At 42.6% G+C, this 23,646-nt stretch overlaps 1 protein-coding gene across 7 annotated transcripts in view; it reads left to right on the top strand.

Annotated features, from left to right (window-relative positions):
* Positions 1 to 23,646, top strand: part of CDC25C (cell division cycle 25C) — a 57,722-nt gene that overhangs the window by 29,034 nt on the left and 5,042 nt on the right. For 5 of the 7 annotated variants that reach the window (XM_032158003.2, XM_032158001.2, XM_058441246.1 and 2 more), the window contains 2 exons: positions 21,797 to 21,943; positions 23,178 to 23,279. In XM_032158003.2, the coding sequence (XP_032013894.1) occupies positions 21,797 to 21,943; positions 23,178 to 23,279 (249 nt within the window). The remainder of the gene's footprint in view (positions 1 to 21,796; positions 21,944 to 23,177; positions 23,280 to 23,646) is intronic. The other 2 variants (XM_058441245.1, XM_032158002.2) reach the window with 2 other exon arrangements.

Here is a 23,646-nt window from a genome sequence, read left to right as displayed (position 1 = left end):
TTCACCATGTTGGCCAGGCTGGTCTTGAATACCTGACCTCAGGTGATCTGCCCTCCTTGGCCTCCCAAAGTGCTGAGATTACAGGTGAGCCACTGCGCCTGGCCCCCAAGCAGAAATGCTGTACCCAGTAAACAATAACTCCCCATCTTCTCCCCCTTCCCCAGCCCCTAGTAACCACTATTCTATTTTCTGCCCTCTATGAATTTGCTCTAGGTACCTCATATAAATGGAAGCATACAATATTTGTCCTTTTGTCTCTGGCATATATCTCATAGTGTAATGTTTTCGTTGGTAATCAGTGTTGTAGCATGTATCAGAATTTCATTCTCTTTAAAAAAAAAATCAGTTTTATGTTAAATTGTAAAATGCACATAACCTTTATCATCATAACCATTTTCAAGCGTATAGTTCAGTAGTATTACATACATTCCCATTGTTGTGTAACCAATCTCCAGAACTCTTTTAATCTTGGAAAACTGACACTCTGTGCCCATAAAACAACTTCCCATTTTCCCCTTCTCCCAGCCTCTGGCAACCACCATTCTATTTTCTATAAATTTGATTATTCTAGGTATCTCTGATAAGTGGAATGATACAGGGTTTTTTTGTTTTGTAACTGGCTTATTTCAATTAGCATAATGTCCTCAAGCTTTATCTATGTTGTAGCATGTATCATAATTTCATTCCTTTTTATGGCAGAATAATATTCCATTGTATGTATATACCACATTTTGTGACATTTGGGTTTCTACCTTTTGGCAATTGTGAATATTGTTGCTATGAAAATTGGTTTACAAATATCTGTTTGTGTCCTTGCTTTCAGTTCTTTTAGTTTTTTGGAGACAGGTTTCACTCAGTTGCCCAGGCTGCAGTGCAGTGATGTGATCATGGCTCACTGCAGCCTTGAACTCTTTGGCTCAAGCAGTCCTCCCATCTCAGCCTCCCAAGTAACTGGGATTACAGGTGTGAGCCACCACACCTGGCCCTGCCTTCAGTTCTTTAGGGTATATACCCAGAAGTAAAATTGCTGGGTCGTATGGTTATTCTGTGTTTAATTTTTTAAGGAACTCTCATACTGTTTTCACAGCAACTGTTCCATTTTACATTCCCACCAGCAATGCACAAGGGTCCCAGTTTCTCCATATCATAGCCAACACTTGTTATTTTCTGATTTTGATACTATCCATCCTGATGACTATGAAATGGTATCTCATAGTGATTTTAATTTGCATTTCCCTAATGATTAGTGATGTTGAGCACCTTTTCATACGCTTCCTGGCCATTTGTCTGTCTTCTTTGGAGAAATGTCTATTCAAGTTCTTTGCCCGTTTTTTAATTGAGTTGTTTCTTTTGTTGTTGTTGAGTTGTAGTTCTTTGTATATTCTGGATATCAATCCCTTATCAGATAAATAATTTGCAAATATTTTTTCCTATTCTGTTGGTTGCCTATTCACTCTGTTGATTGTGCCCTTTGTTGCAAAAAAGTTTTAAATTTTGATGAAGTCTAATTTATCCGCTTTTTTTGTTGCTTGTGCTTTTGGTATCATATCTGAGAAATCATTGCCAGAGTCAATGTCATGTGCCTCCCCAACCTCCTCCCCTTTTTTAAAAAAAATAGTAGGGACAGGGTCTCACCCAGGCTGGAGTACAGTGATGCAATCACATAGCTCATTGTAACTTCAAACTCCTGCTCTCAAGGGATCCTCCCACCTCAGTGTCCATAGTAGCTAGTACTACAGGCATGCACCACCACACTTGGCTAATTTATTTTTTGTAGAGATGAGGGTCTTGCTGTGTTATTCTTCTGGTCTCAAAATTCTGGCCTCAAGCGATCCTCTTGCTTCAGCCTCCCAAGGTACTGCGATTACAGGTGTGAGCTATTGGGCTCAGCTCCCTATGTTTTCTTTAAATAGTTTTATAGTTATAGCTCTTAAGTTTACGTCTTTGATTCATTTCGAGTTAATGTGTGTATATGGTATAAGAGAAGGCTTTAACTTTGCTCTTTGGGACAAAGAACAAAGCAGTGTCGGCTACGATATGGAGAAATTGGGACCCTTGTGCATTGCTGGTGGGAATGTAAAATCCAGTTGTCCCACCACTAATTGTTTTTTTCTTTTCTTTTTTTTTTTTTTTTTTTTTGAGACGGAGTCTCACTCTGTTGCCCAGGCTGGAGTGCAGTGGCGCGATCTGGGCTCACTGCAAGCTCCGTCTCCTGGGTTCACGCCATTCTCCTGCCTCAGCCTCCCGAGTAGCTGGGACTACAGGTGCCCGCCACCATGCCCGGCTAATTTTTGTATTTTTAGTAGAGACGGGGTTTCTCCTTGTTAGCCAGGATGGTCTCGATCTGCTGACCTTGTGATCCGCCCACCTTGGCCTCCCAAAGTGTTGGGATTACAGGCATGAGCCACTGCGTCCGGCCCCCACCACTAATTGTTGAAAAATCTGTCCTTTCTTCATTGAATGGTCTTGGCACCCTTTTCAAAAATCATTTAACTGTATATGCAAGAGTTTATTTCTTGGCTGTGTTCCATTCCATTGGTCTACATGTCTGTCTTTATGCCAATGCCACACTGTTTACTGTAGCTTTGTAGTAAGTCATTTTATAAATTTTTAATTTCACAAATCATCCTTGAATATATTCTCCTTTATGGAAAAGTTAAAACATAACAGCTAAGGATAACTAACCCTATCTGACCACCATTCGAAGTCCCTATTGAAGGAAAGGGCTCAGTGGGAAAAGTTAAGAGCATGCGAGTCAGTGGAGCGCAGTGGTCTGAGAAGTAGCCTCTGGAGCCAGACTGCCTGGATTCATAGCTTGACTCTGCCACTTTTAGATATTTGACTGTAGGTGAGTCATATGATCTCCTTGTGTTCAATTTCTTGGGTTGTTGTCAGGATTGAATGAGTTAATTACACATAAAACATGTAGAGCAATACTTATCAATTAATAGTACTTAACTATTATTGTATAGTGTAAGTGCTTAATTATTGTAGTATACAACTAAACTATGTGGAGTTATGAAGAAGGCTGATAGGTGAGGGGATGCTCAATGGCCTTGATGTCCTCCGCAAAGTAAAAATTGAAGTAATCTGATGATTCAGAGGAGAGTGTGAGGTGAGAGTCTTAAAAGTGTGTGAAGAAGGTTATAATTGACTTTTGGAGACTGTAGAATTACTAAAAGGCTAGTAAGATGATATTTGTAAGGTCCTATGAGGGCATTTTTAGGTAGACATGCATGGCACTTGTTGGAAGTGTCTTCGTACAAGAATGTTCTGGCCTGGAAGCAAGATTGGAGACTTTGGAACTCCAGGGATGATAGTAAGAGTTGAAGATTGCCAATGGTGTATGAACAAGGGGATGAGGAAGAATAGGTGGTGGTGAAGGCGGCAGAAAAGTCAATGATGATTCACAGCCTGGCTAAAGAGCCAGATATCATTAGGTGGACTCAGTAAAGTAAGAGCAGTAATGTGATTGAAAGTTGCTGAGAAGGTATAAAGTGGCTGGTTTAGAAAGTTTTGAGAGCCAGGCCGGGGACAGTGGCTCATGCCTGTAATCCTAACACTTTGGGAGGCCGAGACAGGTGGATCACTGGAGGTCAGGAGTTCGAGACCAGCCTGGCCAACATGGTGAAACCTCGTCTCTACTAAAAATACAAAAATTAGCCAGGCTTGGTGGCAGGCGCCTGTAATCCCAGCTACTCGGGAGGCTGAGGCAGGGGAATCGCTTGAACCTGAGAGGTGGAGGTTGCAGATCACACCACTGCACTCCAGCCTGGGTGACAGAGCGAGACTCCATCTCAGAAAAAAAAAAAAAAAAGAATTGAGAGCTAGGAGAGGTTTTAGTTAGTTTGAGGGCATGCCATGTTTGAGCTCTTGGTGGTATAATAATAGATGATGATTGCAGCTGTTTTTATTTTTATTTTTTTATTTTGTTTTCTTAAATTCCCCTCACCTCCCCCCACCGCCCTTTTATTTTGAGATGGAGTTTCATTCTTGTTGCCCAGGCTGGAGTGCAGTGGCGTGATCTTGGCTCACTGCAGCTTCCGCCTCCAGGGTTCAAGAGATTCTCCTGCCTCAGCCTCCCAGGTAGGTAGGATTACAGGTGCCCACCACCACCCCCAGCTAATTTTTTGTATTTTTAGTAGAAATAGGGTTTCACCATGTTGGCCAGGCTGGTCTTGAACTCCTGACCTCAGGTGATCCACCTGCCTTGGCCTCCCAAAGTGCTGGGATTACAGGCGTGAGCCACTGCACCTGGCCAAATTTCCTGTTTTAAGAATGAAGTTTTTTTTTTGTTTTTTTGTTTTTTTTTGTTGTTGAGACGGAGTTTTGCTCTTGTTGCCCAGGCTGGAGTGCAATGGCATGATCTCGGCTCACCGCAACCTCCGCCTCCCGGGTTCAAGCGATTCTCCTGCCTCAGCCCCCTGAGAAGCTGGGATTACAGGCACGCACCACCATGTCCGGCTAATTTTGTATTTTTAGTAGAGTTGAGGTTTCTCCATGTTAGTCAGGCTGATCTCGAACTCCCAACCTCAGGTGATCCGCCCGCCTCGGCCTCCCAAAGTGCTGGGATTACAGGCTTGAGCCACTGCGCCTGGCCAGAATGAAGTATTTTTATTTTTTATTTTATTTTATTTTTTAATACCAGTTTGTTGAGAGCCTGATGTAGAGTTCTAGAGAAGCTTAGTGGAAGTATTGTGAAGTCATGCTCTCCAAAGTGTTGTCAGTGGACATTGTAAGAATGTGGAAAATACAACGTGTTTTAGTATTGAAGATAGTACAGAGACTAGAATGGAAAGGAAAAATGAGAGCCAGGCAGTAACAAGAGCTCCCATTTATTGACTACTTAGAGTATACTAGGCACCGTGTGCTAAGCAGTATACATCCATATCACATTTCATTCTCATATCAACCCTGAAAGATGACTGTTGTCTCCCTTTGAGGGGAGCCCACTGGATCATGAGGTAAGGTATGATACCCATGGTTACATAGTTAGAAGAAGCAGAGCCAGGGTTTAAACTAAGATCTACCTTATCCCGGAGCCTGTTTTTAGCAATTTTCCCAGGTAATTCTGATATACACTAAATTTTGAGAGTTATGTTCTATAACATAGTATTAAACCCTATTTTATTTTTAATTTCATTGGTTTGTGGGAAAACAGAACCAAGATACAATCTGAAGAAGGCAGGATGGGTGTTGGGAGAATTGACAGTGACCTTCCTAAAACATAAAACAGTTTTGAGGACTTGCTGATAATGGACAGTAGATCTATAGAAAAACAGTGAGTTAGGAATAGTCGGCATGGGGAAAAGGTTTCTAGGGCTTCTGAAAAAAAGAGCAATGTAAAATGAACATTTAGGATCACTTTTACAAATACGTTAGTCTTCACATTTGCAAAATGTTGTAATTAATATAGTTAAGTCTCAGCTGGTATTAACTTAGCAAATTGAATTTAATGTTAATTTTAAAAATCCTTTTATTTCCTATTTCATTGTTGAAAACTTGTCTAAGTTATGTTGATCTGCTTTTATGAAATTAATACAGTACAGTGAACACAATTGAATCTTTGTCTGGTGATTGAAGATCTTTCATAGTCTCAGAAATATCATTCTGAATTGCATAATATAGACAGTATAGAAGCATGGACTTAAAATAGCTTGACCCCAGGAAATATTCTGGAACAGGTTTTCCCAACCCCTGGGCCATGGATCAGTACAGGTCCATGGCCTGTTAGGAACCAGGCCGCACAGTAGGAAGTAAGGGGTGGGCCAGGCCAGCGAGCATTAACACCTAAGCTCTGCCTCCTGTCAGATCAGTGGCAGCATTAGATTCTCATAGGAGGCAAACTCTTTTGTGAACTGCGCATGCGAGGGATCTAGGTTGCCTGTTCCTTATGAGAATCTGAGAATCTAACTAATGCCTGATGATCTGAGGTGAAACAGTTTCATCCTGAAACTATATCTCCACCCAGATCCATGGAAAAAAACGTCTTCCACAAAACTGGTCCCCAGTATCAAAAAGGCTGGGGACCACTGCTCTGAAAGTTTTGTTTAGGTGGAAGAGTGGCATAGGGCTATGAGTATTTATTTGATTTTTTTTTTTTTTTTAGAGACAGCGTCTTCTATGTTGTCCAGGCTGATCTCAAACTCTTGAGCTCAAGTGTTCCCCCTGTCTTGGCCTCCCAAAGTGCATTTTGATGGTCTTTGAAAAATTTTTGGACAATAGAGCCTTGACAGAAAATTTAAATAGTTAAATAAAAAGTTTTTAAAAATTGTCCCTTTATAGGCTCATTTTCTTAGATTATAACTCTTACGCATTTTCTCTTTCTTTTTTCCTTCTTTCTCTTTTTCTTTTTTTCTTTCTTTCTTTCTTTCTTTCTTTTTTTTTTTTTTTGATACAGTCTCACTCTGTCTTCCAGGCTGGAGTGTAGGGATGTGATCAGGGCTCACTGCAGGTCACAACCTCCTGGGCTCAGGTGATTCTTCCATCTCAGCCTCCCGAGTAGCTGGGACTACAGGCACATGCTACCATGCCCAGATAATTTTTGTAGAGACAATTTCACCATGTTGCCCAGGCTGGTCTTAACTCCTGGGCTCAAGTGATCTGCCTGCCTCACCCTCCCGAAGTGCTGGGGTTACAGGTGTGAGCCACCATGCATGGCCATAAAGTCATTTTTGATTGATGGCCCACCCTATAAGAATATGCATAGCAGTAGGTTTTAAGTTAGAAAAGGGATAGGGGGCTGGGTACGGTGGCTCATGCCTGTAATCCCAGCACTTTGGGAGGCCGAGGCAGGCAGATCACTTGAGGTCTGGAGTTTGAGACCAGCCTGGCCAACATGGCGAAACCCCGTCTCTACTAAAAATATAAAAATTAGCCGGGCATGGTGGCATGCACCTGTAATCCCAGCTACTAAAGAGGCCGAGGAAGGAAAATCACTTGAACCTGGGAGGCAGAGATTGCAGTGAGCTGAATTCATGCCACTGCACTCCAGCATGGTCAACAGAGCGAGACTCTGTCTCAAAAAGGAAAAAAAAAGAAAAGGGACAGGGATTTTTTTTTTGTTACTGTTTTACCTCTTTGATGTTAAATGGAAAAAAAAAAAAACAGGCCAGGCACGTTGGCTCACGCCTGTAATCCCAGCATTTTGGGAGGCTGAGGTGGGCAGATCACCTGAGGTCAGGAATTTGAGACCGGCCTGGCCAATGTGATGAAACCCCATCTCTACTAAAAATACACAAATTAGCTGGGCATGGTGGTATGCGCCTGTAATCTCAGCTACTTGGGAGGCTGAGGCAGGAGAATTGCTTGAACCCGGGAGGTGGAGGTTACAGGGAGCCGAGATCACGCCACTGCACTCCTGCCTGAGTGACAGAGTGAGACCCTGTCTCCAAATATAATAATAATAATAATAATAATAATAAACGGAAATAAATAGATACTTGTATAAAGCAGTGATCTCCTTGGAGATTGTTGTAACCTTAGTGATTTTTCATTCATTTGTTTATTTAAAAAATATTTATTGAGTACCTGTTACATGTTGGGAAGTGTGGTAGGCACTGGTGATACGATGGTGAACAAAGCAGACTAGAATTTATATTCTTGTCAGGGATGCATCAAAACAACCAAAATTTTTATCAAGTTAATAGATATTCTAGTTAGAGTTCTTGGTTGCAAATAATAGAAACTGATTCTAGTTTCCTCAGGCAGAAAAGGGATTTTTCTGGAGGTATTGAGGAACTCAGAATTATAAGGAAGGCTGGAAAACAAAGTAAGGCCCAGCCAAAATACTATTCCAGGAACATTGTGCTCAGGATGCCACCACTTGCTGGCTAGACACTCAATGCCACCGTTACTGGCACCCTGCCATGGAACATGATCAGGCTTGCTGCTAGATAGACTGTGCTGCTCATGGATATTTGCTACCTCCTAGTTTATTCTCTACTGTGATGCAGCCACCATAAAAAGTCTGGACCAACACTTTGCTTTTGGAGCTTCTTTAAGGTTGAAAATCCCAGGCAGGAATATCTAGTTGGTCACAAGGGCATGGAAAAGGGAATATCTGTCCCCCGTTGGCCTCCTCATCAGGAGGCAGGACTGCCTTTCTAACTTGAGATTTTACTGAAACAGTATGTTAGGCAGCCAAATTGTAAATGTCTGCCATAACAGACAAAATAATTTAGCTTTTGGGCTGGGTGTGATGGCTCACACTTGTAATCCCAACATTTTGGGAGGCTGAGGCAGAAGGATAGTTTGAGTAGACAAGTTTGAGACCAGCTTAGACAACATAGTAAGCCCCCATCGCTACAAAAAAATAAAAATTAGCCAGGCATGGTGGTGTGCCCCTGTAGTCCCAGCTACTCCAGAGGCTGAGGTAGGAGGACTGTTTGAGTCCAGCAGTTCAAGGCTACAGTGAGCCATGATCGTGCGTGGGCAATCCAGCCTGGGTGACAGAGCAAGACCCCATTTCTAATAATAATAATAATAATTTAGTAATTGCAAATAGTCCAGGGGTAATAATGGAAACAAAATGGGGTCTGAAATACAGGCTAATAAAAGGAAATCTTTAAATAGAGAATAATAAGGGAAGACCTCCACAAGTGGGAGATATTTGGTTAAGAATCGGGTGATGAACTCTCTCAGTTTGCCTGGGACTGGAATGTTCTAGGATGTGGGGCTTCCATTGCTAAAGCTGGGAAAGTTCCAGACAAGCTGGGATTAAGTTAGGGCCACTCTAATTGTGAAGGAATCATACATGACAAGAGTAGAGGCAGGAGCATTTCATGAAGAAGGAATGTTGCAGGTACAGAGGCCCCAGGTGGAAAAGGTCTTCACATGTTGGAGGGACTGAGAAGTCAGTGTGAATGAGAGGAGTGTTATGTGTGCTGGGAAAGAATAAGTAGTCAGGAGGTAGATCACGCAGGGTCTTTAGGCTATGGTGAGTGTTTGGATTCTATTCTAAGTAAAATGAGTTGCTACTGAAGGGAGGGCTTTAGGCAGGGGAATAATATGGTCTGATTTGTTTTGTGAAGACCACTGTTGTTGATGGATGGGGAACAGATTAGAAGGGATTAAGAGTTGGAAGTCAACGGGTGGCTTGGCTCACACCTGTAATCCTGTCACTTTGAGAGGCTGAGGCAGGAGAGTTGCTTGAGCTCAGTAGTTTGAGACCAGTCTAGGCAACATAGTGAAACCTCATCTCTACTAAAAATAAAAAAATGTTAGTTGCATGTGGTGGTGCATGCCTGTAGTCCCAGCCACTTGGGAGGCAGAAGCAGTAGGATTGCTTGAGCCCAGGAGGTGAAGGCTGCAGTGAGCCATGATCGTGCCACTGCACTCCAACCTGGGCAACAAAGGGAGACCCTGCCTCAAAAAAAAAAAAAAAAAAAAAAAGAGTTGGAAGCAGGTAAGAGTAGGAGCCTATTATGTTAGTCCTAGCTACAGTTGGTGGTAGCCTAAACTAAGGTGTTGACTATGGAGACAGAGAAATGGATGCATTCAAAATATATTTTGCCTGCCTGCCTCAGCAACATGTCTCTATAAAAAAAAAAAAAAAAAAAGCCAGGCATGATGTGTATGCCTGTAGTCCCAGCTACTCAGGAGGCTGAGGTGGGAGGATGGCTTCAGCCCAGGGGTTTGAGGCTGCAGTGAACCACGATCACACCACTGGTCTCCAGCCTGGGCGACAGAGCAAGACCCTGTTTCAAAAAAATTAAAAAAGTAAAAAGATACATAGATATATATATTTTGGATAGAGAATCAACAGGACTTGAAGGGTTGGGTGCAGGCTGTGAGGGAAGGATGAGATCAAGGATGACTTTAGTCATATGCAGTTTGAAGTGTTTCGTTGTGAAGAGAAAACAGATGCTATCAGAAGAAAACTGCCTTCTTTTCTCACCAGATACAGCAACCAATCTCCTTTTACACTCATATAATCTGCAGTCACTCTTGCCACAGAGCATGAAGTGTCCCTGCTCCTATCTAAAGCCCTCGCTTCACACTGTGTCCTATTCATTCATTCATTCATTCATTCATTCACTAATGCCAGAGATACAGTAGTATCTGAGCTTACATTCTAGTCATGAGGAAACAGACAGACAAATACATTGTTAATATGGCAGATGGTAAAAAATACTATGGTGAAAAAGCAAAGGGAGATTATAGGGAGTCCCTAAATTGGAGTGGGGCAGGGTGAGAGTTGTTATTTTTGATAGGTTGCATAGGTCAGAGGAGACTTCTTTGAGAGTGACGTTTGAGCAGACATCTGAAAGAGTGAGGAAGCCAACAAGCAGATGTCAGGAGGAATGAGTCATTCCCAGCAGAAGGCAAAGCAAGTGCAATGCCCCTGAGGTGAGTATGCTGGGCATGTTCATGGGACAGCAAGAAGGCTAGTGTGGCTGAAGCGGAGGGAGCAAGTGGAGAAGGGTAGGAAATGAGGGCAGAGAGGAGTTAGCAGAAAGACAGATCATGTAGGGCCTTGTAGGCATTTGTAAAGACTACAAAAACCGAGTCAGACGGAAGCATCTCCTCATGTGTACTACTGCAGTATTTCCCCACTCCTATATTATCAATTTTCCCTTCTCCTAGAATAAGAGTTCTCAAATTTTTTGGTCTTAGGACTCCTTTGTAATCTTAACAATTACTTACAACCCCTTGCCTTACACCTGAGCTTAGAGAAAAGCATTCAGCTTTTTATACATTGAGTATGATGTTAGCTATATATTTCTTGAGAAACCCATCATCAGGTTGAGGAAGTTCCCTTCTATTCCTAGTTTGCTGGGAGATTTTAGCAGGAACAGGTTTTTTGTTTTTGTTTTTAAAGAGACATGGTGTCACTCTCTTGCCCGGGCTGGAGTGCAGTGGCACAGTCACTCAAACTCCTGGGCTCAAGAGATCCTCTTGCCTATGCCTTCCCAAGTAGCTGGGACTACAGGCAAACACCGTCACCCCTGGCTAATTTTTTTTTTTTTTCCCTATAGAGATGGGGATCTCACCATTTTGTCCAGGCTGGTCTTGAACTCCTGGGCTCAGGCAACCCCCCTGCCTCAGCCTCCCAAAGTGCTGGGATTACAGGCATAAGCTACCCTACCCAGCCCTTTTCTCTGTATCTATTGAGATAATCAAATGAGTTTTTTTTTTTAAATCTGTTAATATGATGAATTACTTTTTTTTTTTTTGAGACAGAGTTTCGCTCTTGTTGCTCAGGCTGGAGTGCAATGGTGTGATCTCAGCTCACCACAACCTCCGCCTCCTGGGTTCAAGCGATTCTCCTGCCTCAGCCTCCCAAGTAGCTGGGATTACAGGCATGTGCCACCACGCCTTGCTAATTTTGTATTTTTAGCAGAGATGGGGTTTCTCTGTGTTGGTTAGGCTGGTCTCAAGCTCCCGACCTTAGGTGATCCACCTGCCTTGGCCTCTCAAAGTGCTGGGATTACAGGCATGAGCCACCGTGCCTGGCCTACATTTTTGAATGTTAAACAACCTTGCATTCCTGTGATAACCCCACTTGGTTGTGACATATCCTTCTTATATGTTGTTGGATTTCATTGCTAACATTTTGTTGATAATTTGTTTGTTTGTTTGTTTGTTTGTTTTTTGAGATGGAGTTTCACTCTTGTTGCCCAGGCTGGAGTGCAATGGCACTATCTCAGCTCACCGCAACCTCCACCTCCCAGGTTCAAGCAATTCTCCTGCCTCAGCCTCCCTAGTAGCTGGGATTATAGGCATGTGCCACCACACCCGGCTAATTTTGTATTTGTAGTAGAGACGGTGTTTCTCCGTGTTGGTCAGGCTGGTCTCGAACTCCCGACCTCAGGTGATCCGCCTGTCTCGGTCTCCCAAAGTGCTGGGATTACAGGCATGAGCCACCGCGCCCGGCCTGATAATTTTTACATCGGCTGAGCACAGTGGCTTATGCCTGTAATCCCAGCACTTTGGGAGGCTGAGGCAGGTGGATCACTTGAGGTCAGGAGATCGAGACCAGCCTGGCTAACATGGTGGAACCCCTGTCTCTACAAAAAAATACAAAAACTAGCCGGGCATGGTGGCACACACCTGTAGTACCAGCTACTCGAGAGGCTGAGGCAGGAGAATCGCTTGAATCAGGGAGGCAGAGGTTGCGGTGAGCTGAGATCATGCCACTGCACTCCATCCTGGGAGACAGAGCGAGACTCCGTCTCAACAAAAAGGCCAGGCACAGTGGCTCACACCTGTAATTTCCAGCACTTTGGGAGGCCAAGGCAGGTGGATCACTTGAGGTCAGGAGCTCCAGGCCAGCTTGGCTAACATGGTGAGACCCCATCTGTACTAAAAATACAAAAATTAGCTGGGCGTGGTGGTGCACACCTGTAATTCCAGCTACTTGGGATACTGAGGCAGGAGAAACACTTGAATTCAGGAGGCGGAGGTTGCAGTGAGCTGAGATAGCACCACTGCACTCCAGCCTGGGCGACAGAGCGAGGTTCCATCTCAAAAAAAAAAAAATTTTTTTTTTTTTTTTTTTTTTTTTTTTTTTGTGTGTGTGTACCTCTATGTTCATGAGAGATATTGATCTTCAGTGTTTTGGCTTTTCATGGTAATGTTTTGGTATTGGTATCAGTGTAATGCTAGCATCATGAAATGATTTGCAAATAATTCCCTCTTTTTTTCAATTTTCTGGAAGAGTTTATATAGAATTGGTTTTATTTCTCTTTTAGATGTTTGGCACGATTCACCAGTGAAGCCACCTGGGCCTAGAGTTTTCTTTGTGGGAATGTTTTTAACAAATTCAACTTACTTTATAGATAGGAACTACTCAGGTTATCTGTTTCTTTTTGTGTGAGTTTGGTAGTTTGTGTCTTTGAAGGAATTTGTCCATTTTAATTGGGTTGTCAAATATAGTGGCATAAAATTGTTAAAAATACTTCCTCGGGCGCCTGTAGTCACAGCTACTCGGAGAGGCTGAGGCAGGAGAATGGCGTGAACCCGGGAGGCGGAGCTTGCAGTGAGCCGAGATCGCGCCACTGCACTCCAGCCTGGGCGGCAGAGCGAGACTCCGCCTCAAAAAAAAAAAAAAAAAAAATACTTCCTTATTAGCGTGTTAGTGTCTGTAGAATCCATAATGATGTCTCTCATTCCTGATATTGGTTATATGTGTCCTCTGTCTTATTCCTGATAAGTCTGGGTAGAGATTTATCAGCACTGATCTTTTAAAAAAAAATCTTTTGGTTTTATTGACTTTCTCCATTGTTTTTCTGTTTTCTATTCCATTGATTTTGCACTCTAATCTTTGGATACTTTGAATTTAATTTGATCTTCATATTTTAGTTAAGGTTGAAGCTAAGGTCATTGATTTGAGACCTTTTTAAATAAGGATATTTAGTACTTTAGCTGCATCTCACAAATTTTGATATGTTGCATTTTCAGTTTTATTCAGTTCAAAATACTTTCCAATTTCCTTTTTTGGTTTCTTTTTTGATGTAGGGGTTACTTAGAAGCTTGTTATTTAGTTATTTGCAAATATTTGAGGACTTTTTGAGGATCTAATATTTGAGGACCTTTCTGTTATTGATTTCTAATTTAATTTGATTGTCAAGAATGTATTTTATATGACTTAAATCCTTTTAGGTGCATTGAGATTGGTTTTTATGGTCCAGAATATGACTCAGAACATCTTGGTAAATGTTTAGTGTAACTTAGAAAATGTATAGTCTCTATTCTTGAGTAGAATATTCTATATATGTCAAGTAGGTCTGGTTTATTTATATTGTTGAACACATCTATATGCTTATTAGTTTTCTGTCTATTAATCTATCAATTTTTTTTTTTTGAGACAGAGTCTCACTCTGTTGCCCAGAATGGACTACAGTAGCACAATCATGGCTCACTGCAGCCTCAACCTCCTGAGCACAAACTATCCTCCTGCCTCAGCCTCCCAAGTAGCTGGGACTACAGTCATGCACCACCATACCCAGCTAATTTTTGTATTTTTGTAGAGACAGGGTTTTACCATGTTGCCCAGGCTGGTCTTAGACTCCTGAGCTCAAGCAACCCACCCGCCTCAGCCTCACAACGTGCAGAGATGAGTAATCATGGTTTTTGTCCTTTATTTTATTGATATGGTGGGGTATGGTGGCTGATTTTCAGATGTTAAATCAACCTTGCATTTCTAGGATACATTCTACCTGGTCATGGTTTCAGTCTTTTGTTTTGTTAATTAGAGTTGGGGCGGTGCCTCACTATGTCGCCTTGAACTCCGGTGTGCTCCAGCAATCCTTCCACCTCCACCTCCTGAGAATCTAAGACTACAGGTGCACACCACTGCACCTGGCTAGTTTCAGTAGTTTTTGTCTTGTTAGGAATTAGTCCATTTCATCTAAGTGGTCTCATTTGTTGGCACACAGTTATTCACTAATATTTCCTCATGATCCTTTTTATTTCTGTAAGGTTGGTAGTAATGTCCCACTTTCCATTTCTGATTTTGTTAACTTGAGACTTTTTTTTAATTGTTCAGGCTAAAAGTTTGTCAATTTTTGCTGATCTTTTCAAAGAACCAACTTTTGGTTCTATTGTTTTTCTGTTCTCTTAAATTCTGCTCTAATCTTTTTTATTTCCTTCCTTCTGGTTGCTTTGGATTTAGTTTCCTCTTAGGTGGGAGTTTAGGTAATTGATTTGAGATCTTTTTTATTATAGGTACTTATAGCTATAAATTTTTTTCTAAGCATACTTTAGCTGCATCCCATAAGATTTGGTATGTTGTGTCTTCATTTTCATTCATCTCAAAGTATTTTCTGATTTTCCTATGATTTCTTCATTGACCCATTGGTTATTAACAAGTGTGTTATTTAATTTTCTTTTTCTTTTCTTTCTTTTTTTTTTTTTTTTGAGACGGAGTCTTGCTCTGTCCCCCAGGCTGGAGGGCAGTGGTGTGATCCTTGGCTCACTGCAACCTCTGCCCACTGGGTTCAAGCAATTCCCCTGCCTCAGCCTCCCAAGTAGTTGGGATTACAGGCGTACGCTACCATGCCTGGCTAATTTTTGTATTTTTAGTAGAGATGGGGTTTCACTCTGTTGGCCAGGCTGGTCTCGAACTCCTAACCTTAAGTGATCTACCCGCCTCAGCCTCCCAAAGTGCTGGAATTACAGGGATGAGCCACTGCGCCTGGCCTTTTTTTTTTTTTTTTTTTTTTTCCCAGACAGAGTCTCCCTCTGTAACCTAGGCTGGAGTGCAGTGGTGCGATCTTGGCTCACTGCAACCTGCGCCTCCCAGGTTCAGGCAATTCTCCTGCCTCAACCTCCCGAGTAGCTGGGACTACAGGCACCCGCCACCACGCCCAGCTAATTTTTGTAGAGATGGGGTTTCACCATGATGGCCAGGCTGGTCTTGAACTCCTGACCTCAGGTGATCCGCCCGCCTCAGCCTCCCAAAGTGCTGGGATTACAGGAGTGAGCCACCACACCTGGCCTATTTAATTTTCATAAATTTGTGAATTTTCCAGATTTTTTCTGATAACTGATTTCTAATTTTATTCCATTGTGGTCAGAGAACATATTTTGTGTGATTTCAAAATCTTTTTAAATTTATTGAGGCTTATTTTATTTTATTTTATTTTATTTTTTTAGAGGGAGTCTTGCTCTGTCACCAGGCTGGAGTGCAGTGGCACGATCTAAGCTCACTGCAACTTCCGCCTCCCAAGTTCAAGCGATTCTCCTGCCTCAACCCCCTGAGTAGCTGGGACTACAGGCATGTGCCACCACACCCAGCTAATTTTTGTATTTTTGGTAGAGACAGGATTTCACCATGTTGGCCAGGATAGTCTCGATCTCTTGACCTGGTGATCTGCCCGCCTCAGCCTCCCAAAGTGCTAGGATTACAAGTGTGAGCCACTGCGCCTGGCAAGGCTTATTTTCAAGCATATTGTCTATTGTGAGAATGTGCCATGTGTACTGGAGAAGAATGTGTATTCTATGGTTGTTGGGTAGAGTGTTCTCTAGGTGTCTGTTAGGTCTGGTTGGTGTATAGTATTGTTTAAATTAGTTTTTGAGGTTTCTAAAAATGGTATCACTGGGTGTGGTGGCTCATGTCTGTAATCCCAGCACTTTGGGAGGCTAAGGCAAGAGGACATTCAAGCCCAGGAGTTCACAACCAGCCTGGGCAACAAAGAGAGACCTTGTCTCTATGAAAAAAAAAAAAAAATGCAAGGTGTGGTGGTGCAAGCCTGTAGTTCCAGCTACTTGGGAGGCTGAGGTGGAAGGATCACTTGAGCCTGGGTTGTCGAGGTTGCAGTGAGCTGTGATCATGCCACTGCACTCCAGCCTGGATGAGAGAGTGAGACCCTGTCTCAGGAAAAAAAAAAAAGGTACCATACTAAATGTGGCTGCCTTGTTGTTCACTGGCTGCCTTGTTGTTCTCACCTAGAGCCGTTGCATTTGTTGTTCCTTCATCCTACAACTTTCTTCCCCAAGGCAATGCATGATTTTCTTCCTCATTTCAGTCTCATCTCTGTGCATATGTCTTATAAGGACCTTTCCTGACAGACTTCCCAACCCCTGTGTTTTTCTTTTCATCCTTCTTTGTTTTGATTTATGCCATTTATCACTGTGTGAAAAAGTACAGAGTATATTTATTAGTCTACTTCTTTGTCTCTTTTACTCTTGTGATCATTGCTATGTCACCCAGTAGGTACTCAAAACGTATCAAGCTTCCAAATGTGAATTTGGAAGTTCTGAAGTCAGAGCAGAGGACTTGACTAAAGATAGAAATTTGGGAATCATTAGCTTAGAGTGAAAATTTAAATTCATAGATAGAAGAAATTACCTATGGCTAGAGAGAGGAGATAAAAGAGAAAAGGGCCAGGGCCTAGCCCTGATGAATCCAACATCTATTAGAGGTTTGATAGGTAAGGAGGCCTAACAAAGAAAATTGAGAAGGAACAGAGGAGAGGGCACAGAGGTAGAAACATCATAGTTCTTCTAGTGTATGGGGCTGCCTGTACTAGAAATAAAGAACTAGGCCGGGCGCAGTGGCTCATGCCTATAATCCTAGCACTTTGGGAGGCTGAGGTGGTCGGATCACTTGAGGTCAGGAGTTCAAGACCAGTGTGGCCAACACGGTGAACCCTGTCTCTACTAAAAATACAACATTAAAAAATAATAATAATGGCCGGGCGTGGTGGCTCACGCCTGTAATCCCAGCACTTTGGCAGGCTGAGGCAGGCGAATCCCGAGGTCAGGAGATCAAGACCATCCTGGCTAACACGGTGAAACCCCGTCTCTACTAAAAATACAAAAAAATTAGCCTGGCGTGGTGGCGGGCGCCTGTAGTCCCAGCTACTCGGGGGAATGAGGCAGGAGAATGGCGTGAACCTGGGAGGCAGAGCTTGCAGTGAGCCGAGATCACACCACTGCACTCCGGCCTGGGTGAAAGAGCGAGACTCCATCTCAAAAAAAAAAAATTAATAATAATAATAATAAGATAAAAATACAAAATTAGCCAGGCATGATGGCGCATGTTTGTGATCCCAGCTACTCAGGAGGCTGAGACAGGAGAATCACTTGAACCTAGCAGGCAGAGGTTGCAGTGAGCTGAGATCGTGCCATTTCGCTCTAGACTGGGCAACACAGCCAGACTCTGTCTCAAAAAAATAAAATAAATAAAAATACAAAAATTAGCTGGAGGTGGTGGTGCACGCCTGTAATCCCAATTACTTGAGAGGCTGAGGCAGGGGAATCACTTGAACTCAGGAGGTAGAGGTTGCAGTGAGCTGAGATCGTGCCACTGCACTCCAGCCTGGGTTCCAGAGGGAGACTCCATGTCAAAAATAAATAAATAAATAAATAAATAAAAATAAAAGAGTAGGAGATGCCATTAAAGCCATCAAAAATGGAGTAGCTAACTTAACGGAAGCCGACATGAGGTTCAGAAAGATAATGTGGCTAGAGAAGTGACTGTCAGATGCTGCAACATGAAGGCTGTTGATAGCCTTGACAAGAGCAGAAGAGTGGTGCAGACAAAAGCCGGGTTGGCTTATGTACTCAAGAGTGTGTAGGCCAGTTTATAAAATAATAATTATTCAATTCAGCTTATAAAATAATAATTATTTAAAGATTGAAAATGGGTAGATGTTGAATGCTATCTAAGCCAGATGATCCTGGGATCTTCCCACACCAGCTTCTGGGAACTGGGAAACTTCTAACTAGCTAGACAGAACTAAAGTACCGTCTTCATCATCTCTCCATGACCTAGCACTTATATTCTTTGCAATCAGTTGACATTTATTTTCATATAAGTATATAGGAAAGAAGTAGCTTGCTCTTTCCTTTTTTTTTTTTAAGAAAAGACAGGGTCTTGCACTATCACCCAGGCTGGAATGCAGTGGCACGATCACAGCTCACTGCAGCTTCAACCTCCTGGGCTCAATCGATCCTTCCACTTCAGCCTCCCAAGTAGCTGGGACTACAGTTGCACGCTACCACATCTGGCTAATTATTGTATTTTTTGTAGAGACAAGGTTTCACCATGTTGCCCAAGCTGGTTTTGAACTACTGGACTCAAGCGATTCGGAATCACCTTGACCTCTCAAAGTTAGGATTACAGGTGTGAGCTACCATGCCCGGCCACTGACGTAGCAGTTTCTGTTTGTGAAAGTAGTTTTCTGCTATCATTTATTTTTGACATCTTGTCCTTGGACTATATGAAGATGTTAATCACCTTAATTATCACTATATTAGCTACCAGAAACCTAAAACATTGGCACAAGAGAATAGAGATTTGAGAAATAGACCTATGCATATATGTAATTGATAATTCAGCCAAGATACAAAATAATCAAATGGAGAAAGTACAGTCTTTTTAACAAATTGTGCTGGAGCAATTGGAAATCCACATGTTAAAAGATAAAAGTACTTTAACCCATACCCTACATCATATATTAACACAAAATGGATCATAGCTCCAAATCTAAAACTTTAAACCATAAAGCATCCGAAGAAAGGCCTGGCATGGTGGCTCATGCCTGTAATCCCAGCACTTTGGGAGGCCGAGGCTGGTGGATCACCTGAGGTCAGGAGTTCGAGACCAGCCTGACCAACATGGTGAAACCCCATCTCTACTAAAAATATGAAAATTAGCTGAGCAGGGCCGGGCACGGTGGCTCATGCCTGTAATCCCAGCACTTTGGAGGGCCGAGGCGGGCAGATCATGAGGTCAGGAGATCGAGACCATCCTGGCTAAGATGGTGAAACCCCATCTCTACTAAAAATACAAAATATTAGCTGGGCCTGGTGGTGGGTGCCTGTAGTCCCAGCTACTCGGGAGGCTGAGGCAGGAGAATGGCATGAACCCAAGAGGCAGAGCTTGCAGTGCACCGAGGTTGCGCCACTGCACTCCAGCCTGGGTGACAGAACAAGACTCTGTCTCAAAAAAAAATTAGCTGAGTGGTTGGGCATGGTGGCTCACACTTGTAATCCCAGCACTTTGGGAGGCCGAGGCGGATGGATCATGAGGTCAGGAGTTCGACACCAGCCTGACCAACACGGTGAAACCCCGTCTCTACTAAAAATACAAAAATTAGCTGGGTGTGGTGGCAGGCGCCTGTAATCCCAACTACTCAGGAGGCTGAGGCAGGAGAATCGCTGAAACCTGGGAGGTGGAGGTTGCAGTGAGCCGAGATCATGCCACTGCACTCCAGCCTGGGTGACAGAGCTAGACTCCATCTCAAAAAAAAAAAAAAAAAAAATCAGCCGAGCATGGTGGTCGGCACCTGTAATGCCAGTTACTCCAGAGGCTGAGGCAAGGAGAATCACTTGAACCTGGGAGGCGGAGGTTGCAGTGAGCTGAGATCATGCCACTGCACCCCAGCCTGGGCGACAGAGTGAGACTCTGTCTCAAAAAAAAAAAAAAAAAAAAATCCAAAGAGAACAGAGACAATTTTTGTGACCTTGAGTTGAGCAAAAATGTATTAGATACAATGCTTAAAAATGGATACAGACTGGGCGTGGTGGCTCATGCCTGTAAACCCAGCACTTTGGGAGGCCAAGGCGGATGGATCACTTAAGCCCGGGAGTTCGAGACCACCCTGGGCAACATGGTAAAACCCCGTCTCTACAAAAAATACAGAAATTGGCTGGGCATAGTTATGCACACCTGTAGTCCCAGTTACTCAGGAGGCTGAGTTGGGAGGATCGCTTGAGCCTGAGAGGCAGAGGTTGTAGTGAGCTAAGATTGTGCCACTGCACTCCAACCAGAGTGACAGAGCGAGACCCTATCTCAAAAAAAAAAAAAAAAAGTTTCAATTAGCTAATTAATTCCAAACTCGTAGTAATATGGCTGTTAGCATGATTATTATGGTGTGTTCTAGAGAAGCCCCTTTTGAAATCCTCATCTAGCTTTCCCCTGCCTTCTCGGGAAAATTGAAGTTATATGAAGTCCTGTCTGTCATGGAGACCAGGCACCCTACTCCTCAGTGCCTCACCACATCTCCTTTCCTACCCTACCTTTGGTTGATCCATTCATGCATCACTGGCTTCGTGGCCTTGACTGTATCTCTTGGCTTCTTCCTTTTGGGCTTTGGCTCCTGCTACTGCCTAATTATTTCTCTATCTTTCAAGCTAGGTTACCAAGAGAGGGAACCTGATTGGCCTAGATTATTTTGCCTATTCTAGACCACTAAATAGATGTGTTCAACCAGCAATGTGGTCCAATCATTAGTGTCTGGGGGGTAGGGTGGATGGAGACATAGGACGATGTTTGGAAGGAGTCTAAGGGGAAAGGTATAGAATATTGGTACGTATAATGTGGACTGTACCATCAGCTGGTACCACGAACAAGAGATAGGACCATGTGTGTGATAAACAACATAATATCCATAGTTGTCATAAAGCAAAATGTTATTCTTATTTTCTTCTTCCAGAAACCACTGATCATCAAGCTGCCTTCCAGTTATGGCTCTCCTATTATAGCCCCCCTCCTAAATCAGTCCATAACAGGTAGTGGATAAGTGTTTAGAGATGGAGTTTTTGCCTATTTTCTAGGTGAGAGGTAGAGACCTCAAAGTACGTGGCAACAGAGGCTAGAATTGTGGATTAGTTGGAAGGTGTTATCAGAGGTCATTTGATAGACCCTTGACTCTGAATATAGCGCCCAAACCATGCCTTTCAAATAAACAACAGTCTATCCTCTTATACTTTAATCTGTTCCTGTGTAAGCAATTCTCAAGGCTAGTTCTTCATGACATTTGAGCCATTTTTTTTTCCCTGATGGGTTTCATAGTATCCATCCTATAATGGTCATCATGCTATTTGATTTTAGTGTGTCCTTTTTTCTTTCATGATGCTTCTTTTGCTATTTTTCTTCTTGGCTTTTCATCTTTAGGTTTGCTGAGGTCCTTAAATCCTGATTGTCAGTGTCCTAGGATCCCAGAGACAAAATGGACTTATATTTTTTGGTTTTTTTTTTTTTTTGGTCACATAACTGGAGGGACTGAGCTTGTGTTTGCTTTCTGTTAGAAGAACTGGTGCATCTAAGACAGTCAGCTGCAGAATTTGGTTTGGCTAGTTAAGACGTCATGGAGATGGAATATCATGCAGTCCAGGTAGAAAGATGTTAACAGGCCTAGGAAGACAGGTTGCCTACCCCTTCTCAAACTTGAGAAATCACCTGGGCATCTTGTTAAAATGCAGATTTTAATTCAGTAGGTTTGGGGTGTGGCCTAACATCTGGAAATCTGCATTTCAAAGAAGCTCCTGGGAGATGTTGTTGCTGCAGGTCTGCAGACACACTTGGAGGAGTAAGAACTAGGGTTTTAATATTCCCAAACAGGTGAGCAGAAGCGGCCTATATCGCTCCCCCTCGATGCCAGAGAACTTGAACAGGCCAAGACTGAAGCAGGTGGAAAAATTCAAGGACAACACAATACCAGATAAAGTTAAAAAAAAGTATTTTTCTGGCCAAGGAAAGCTCAGGAAGGTAAGAACTTTTTAAGATGAAAATCTTGTTCATCTTCTATCTCATGTCTTTGCTTTTCTGGTATGAGGATTGTTTTATTATGCCTTTTTTGTCTTCTTCCTCTTTACTTTTACTTTTTCCTCTTTGTTCTTTCCATCTTTCTGTCTTTTCTACATCTGTATCCACATGTGAAATATACATATATATAAAATATTTATATAACATAGATATATAAAGTATATCTATATTGTACTTTTAGAAATGTTGTCATAGGCTGGGTGCAGTGGCTCACGCCTATAATCCTAGCACTTTGGGAGGCCGAGGCGGGCGGATTGCCTGAGCTCAGGAGTTCAAGACCAGACTGGGCAACACGGTGAAACCCCGTCTCTACTAAAATACAAGAAATCAGCTGGGCGTGGCAGCATGTGCCTGTAGTCCCGGCTACTCGGGAGGCTGAGGCAGGAGAATCGCTTGAACCCGGGAGGTGGAGGTTGCAGTGAGCCAAGATTGTGCCACTGCACTCCAGCCTGGGCGACAGAGCAAGACTCCATCTCAAAAAAAAAAAAAAAAAAAAGAGAAATGTTTTCATCATACTGTCTTCCCAACCCTTTTTCTTAAGATCTGAAAGAATACAAGGGAACTTTGGTATGGATATTTTACTGCTGTTTTACAAGCAGTCTGACAGAAACAACATCATATAGCAGGTTGGTTTTGTGGAAAGCAACTTGTGAAAAACTTAGCCTTTGTCCTTTACCCTCCCCAACTTTAAAAAAATTCTAAATAGATGGGAGGATCACTTAAGGCCAGAAGTTCAAGACCAGCCTGGTCAATATAGCATGACCCCATCTCTAATAAAAAATAATAATAAAAGAAAAAATTAAAATTCTAAATATCTTTGGATATTTTATAAAATCAACTTATTTATTTATTTATTTATTTTCCCCTGAAATGGGGTCTCACTCTGTCACCCAGGCTGGATTGCAGTGGCATGATGTTGACTCACTGCAGCCTCAATATTTATTATTAAAAATAATAAATAAATAAATGGAGTCTCACTCTGTCTCCCAGGGTGGAGTGCAGCAGTGTGATCGTAGCTCACTATAGCCTTGGCCTCCTGGGCTCAAGCGATCCTCCTACCTCAGCCTCCCAAGTAGCTAGGATTACAGGTATGCGCCACCATGGCCCACTCCATCCACTGGTTTTTAAACCTTTAACATGAGGACTGGGTGTGCGGTGGGAATCTTGTCATCTTCAGGGCTTACGTTTAAAGAAGACAGTCTCTCTGTGTGACATTAATATCACTCAGATGCTGGAGGAAGATTCTAACCAGGCGCACCTGATTGGTGATTTTTCCAAGGTGAGTTTGGCTACACCCATCCTGTATTTCAGTGAGTCATTTTGGATCTGAATCTTCTCTGTTTGCAGAGAATGCCTGGTGTAAATATGCATCCTCACCGAGTACTCTTTGATAACCTGACAGTGCTCTAGTGGTAGATCCAGGCCCTAAGCCTTTCCAGAGAGAAAGTATTTCTTATTCTTCTGGGAAGATCCAGAACAGAGAGGAAAGTATGAGACTTTTTACCTTTTTTCTGTTTAAAAACATATTTTAAAATTATGTAAATAATACTTGGTTGTTACAGAAAAAGTAGAAAATGAAGAAATTTATCCCAAACTTTATTAACCAGTGTAATATTGCTTAGTATATACTCTTTTTTCCTCCCTAC

This window comes from Hylobates moloch, unplaced genomic scaffold (assembly GCF_009828535.3).
Source record: "Hylobates moloch isolate HMO894 unplaced genomic scaffold, HMol_V3 SCAFFOLD_6, whole genome shotgun sequence".
NCBI classification, from domain to species: Eukaryota; Metazoa; Chordata; class Mammalia; order Primates; family Hylobatidae; genus Hylobates; species Hylobates moloch.
This window is presented reverse-complemented; position numbering and strand designations above follow the sequence as displayed.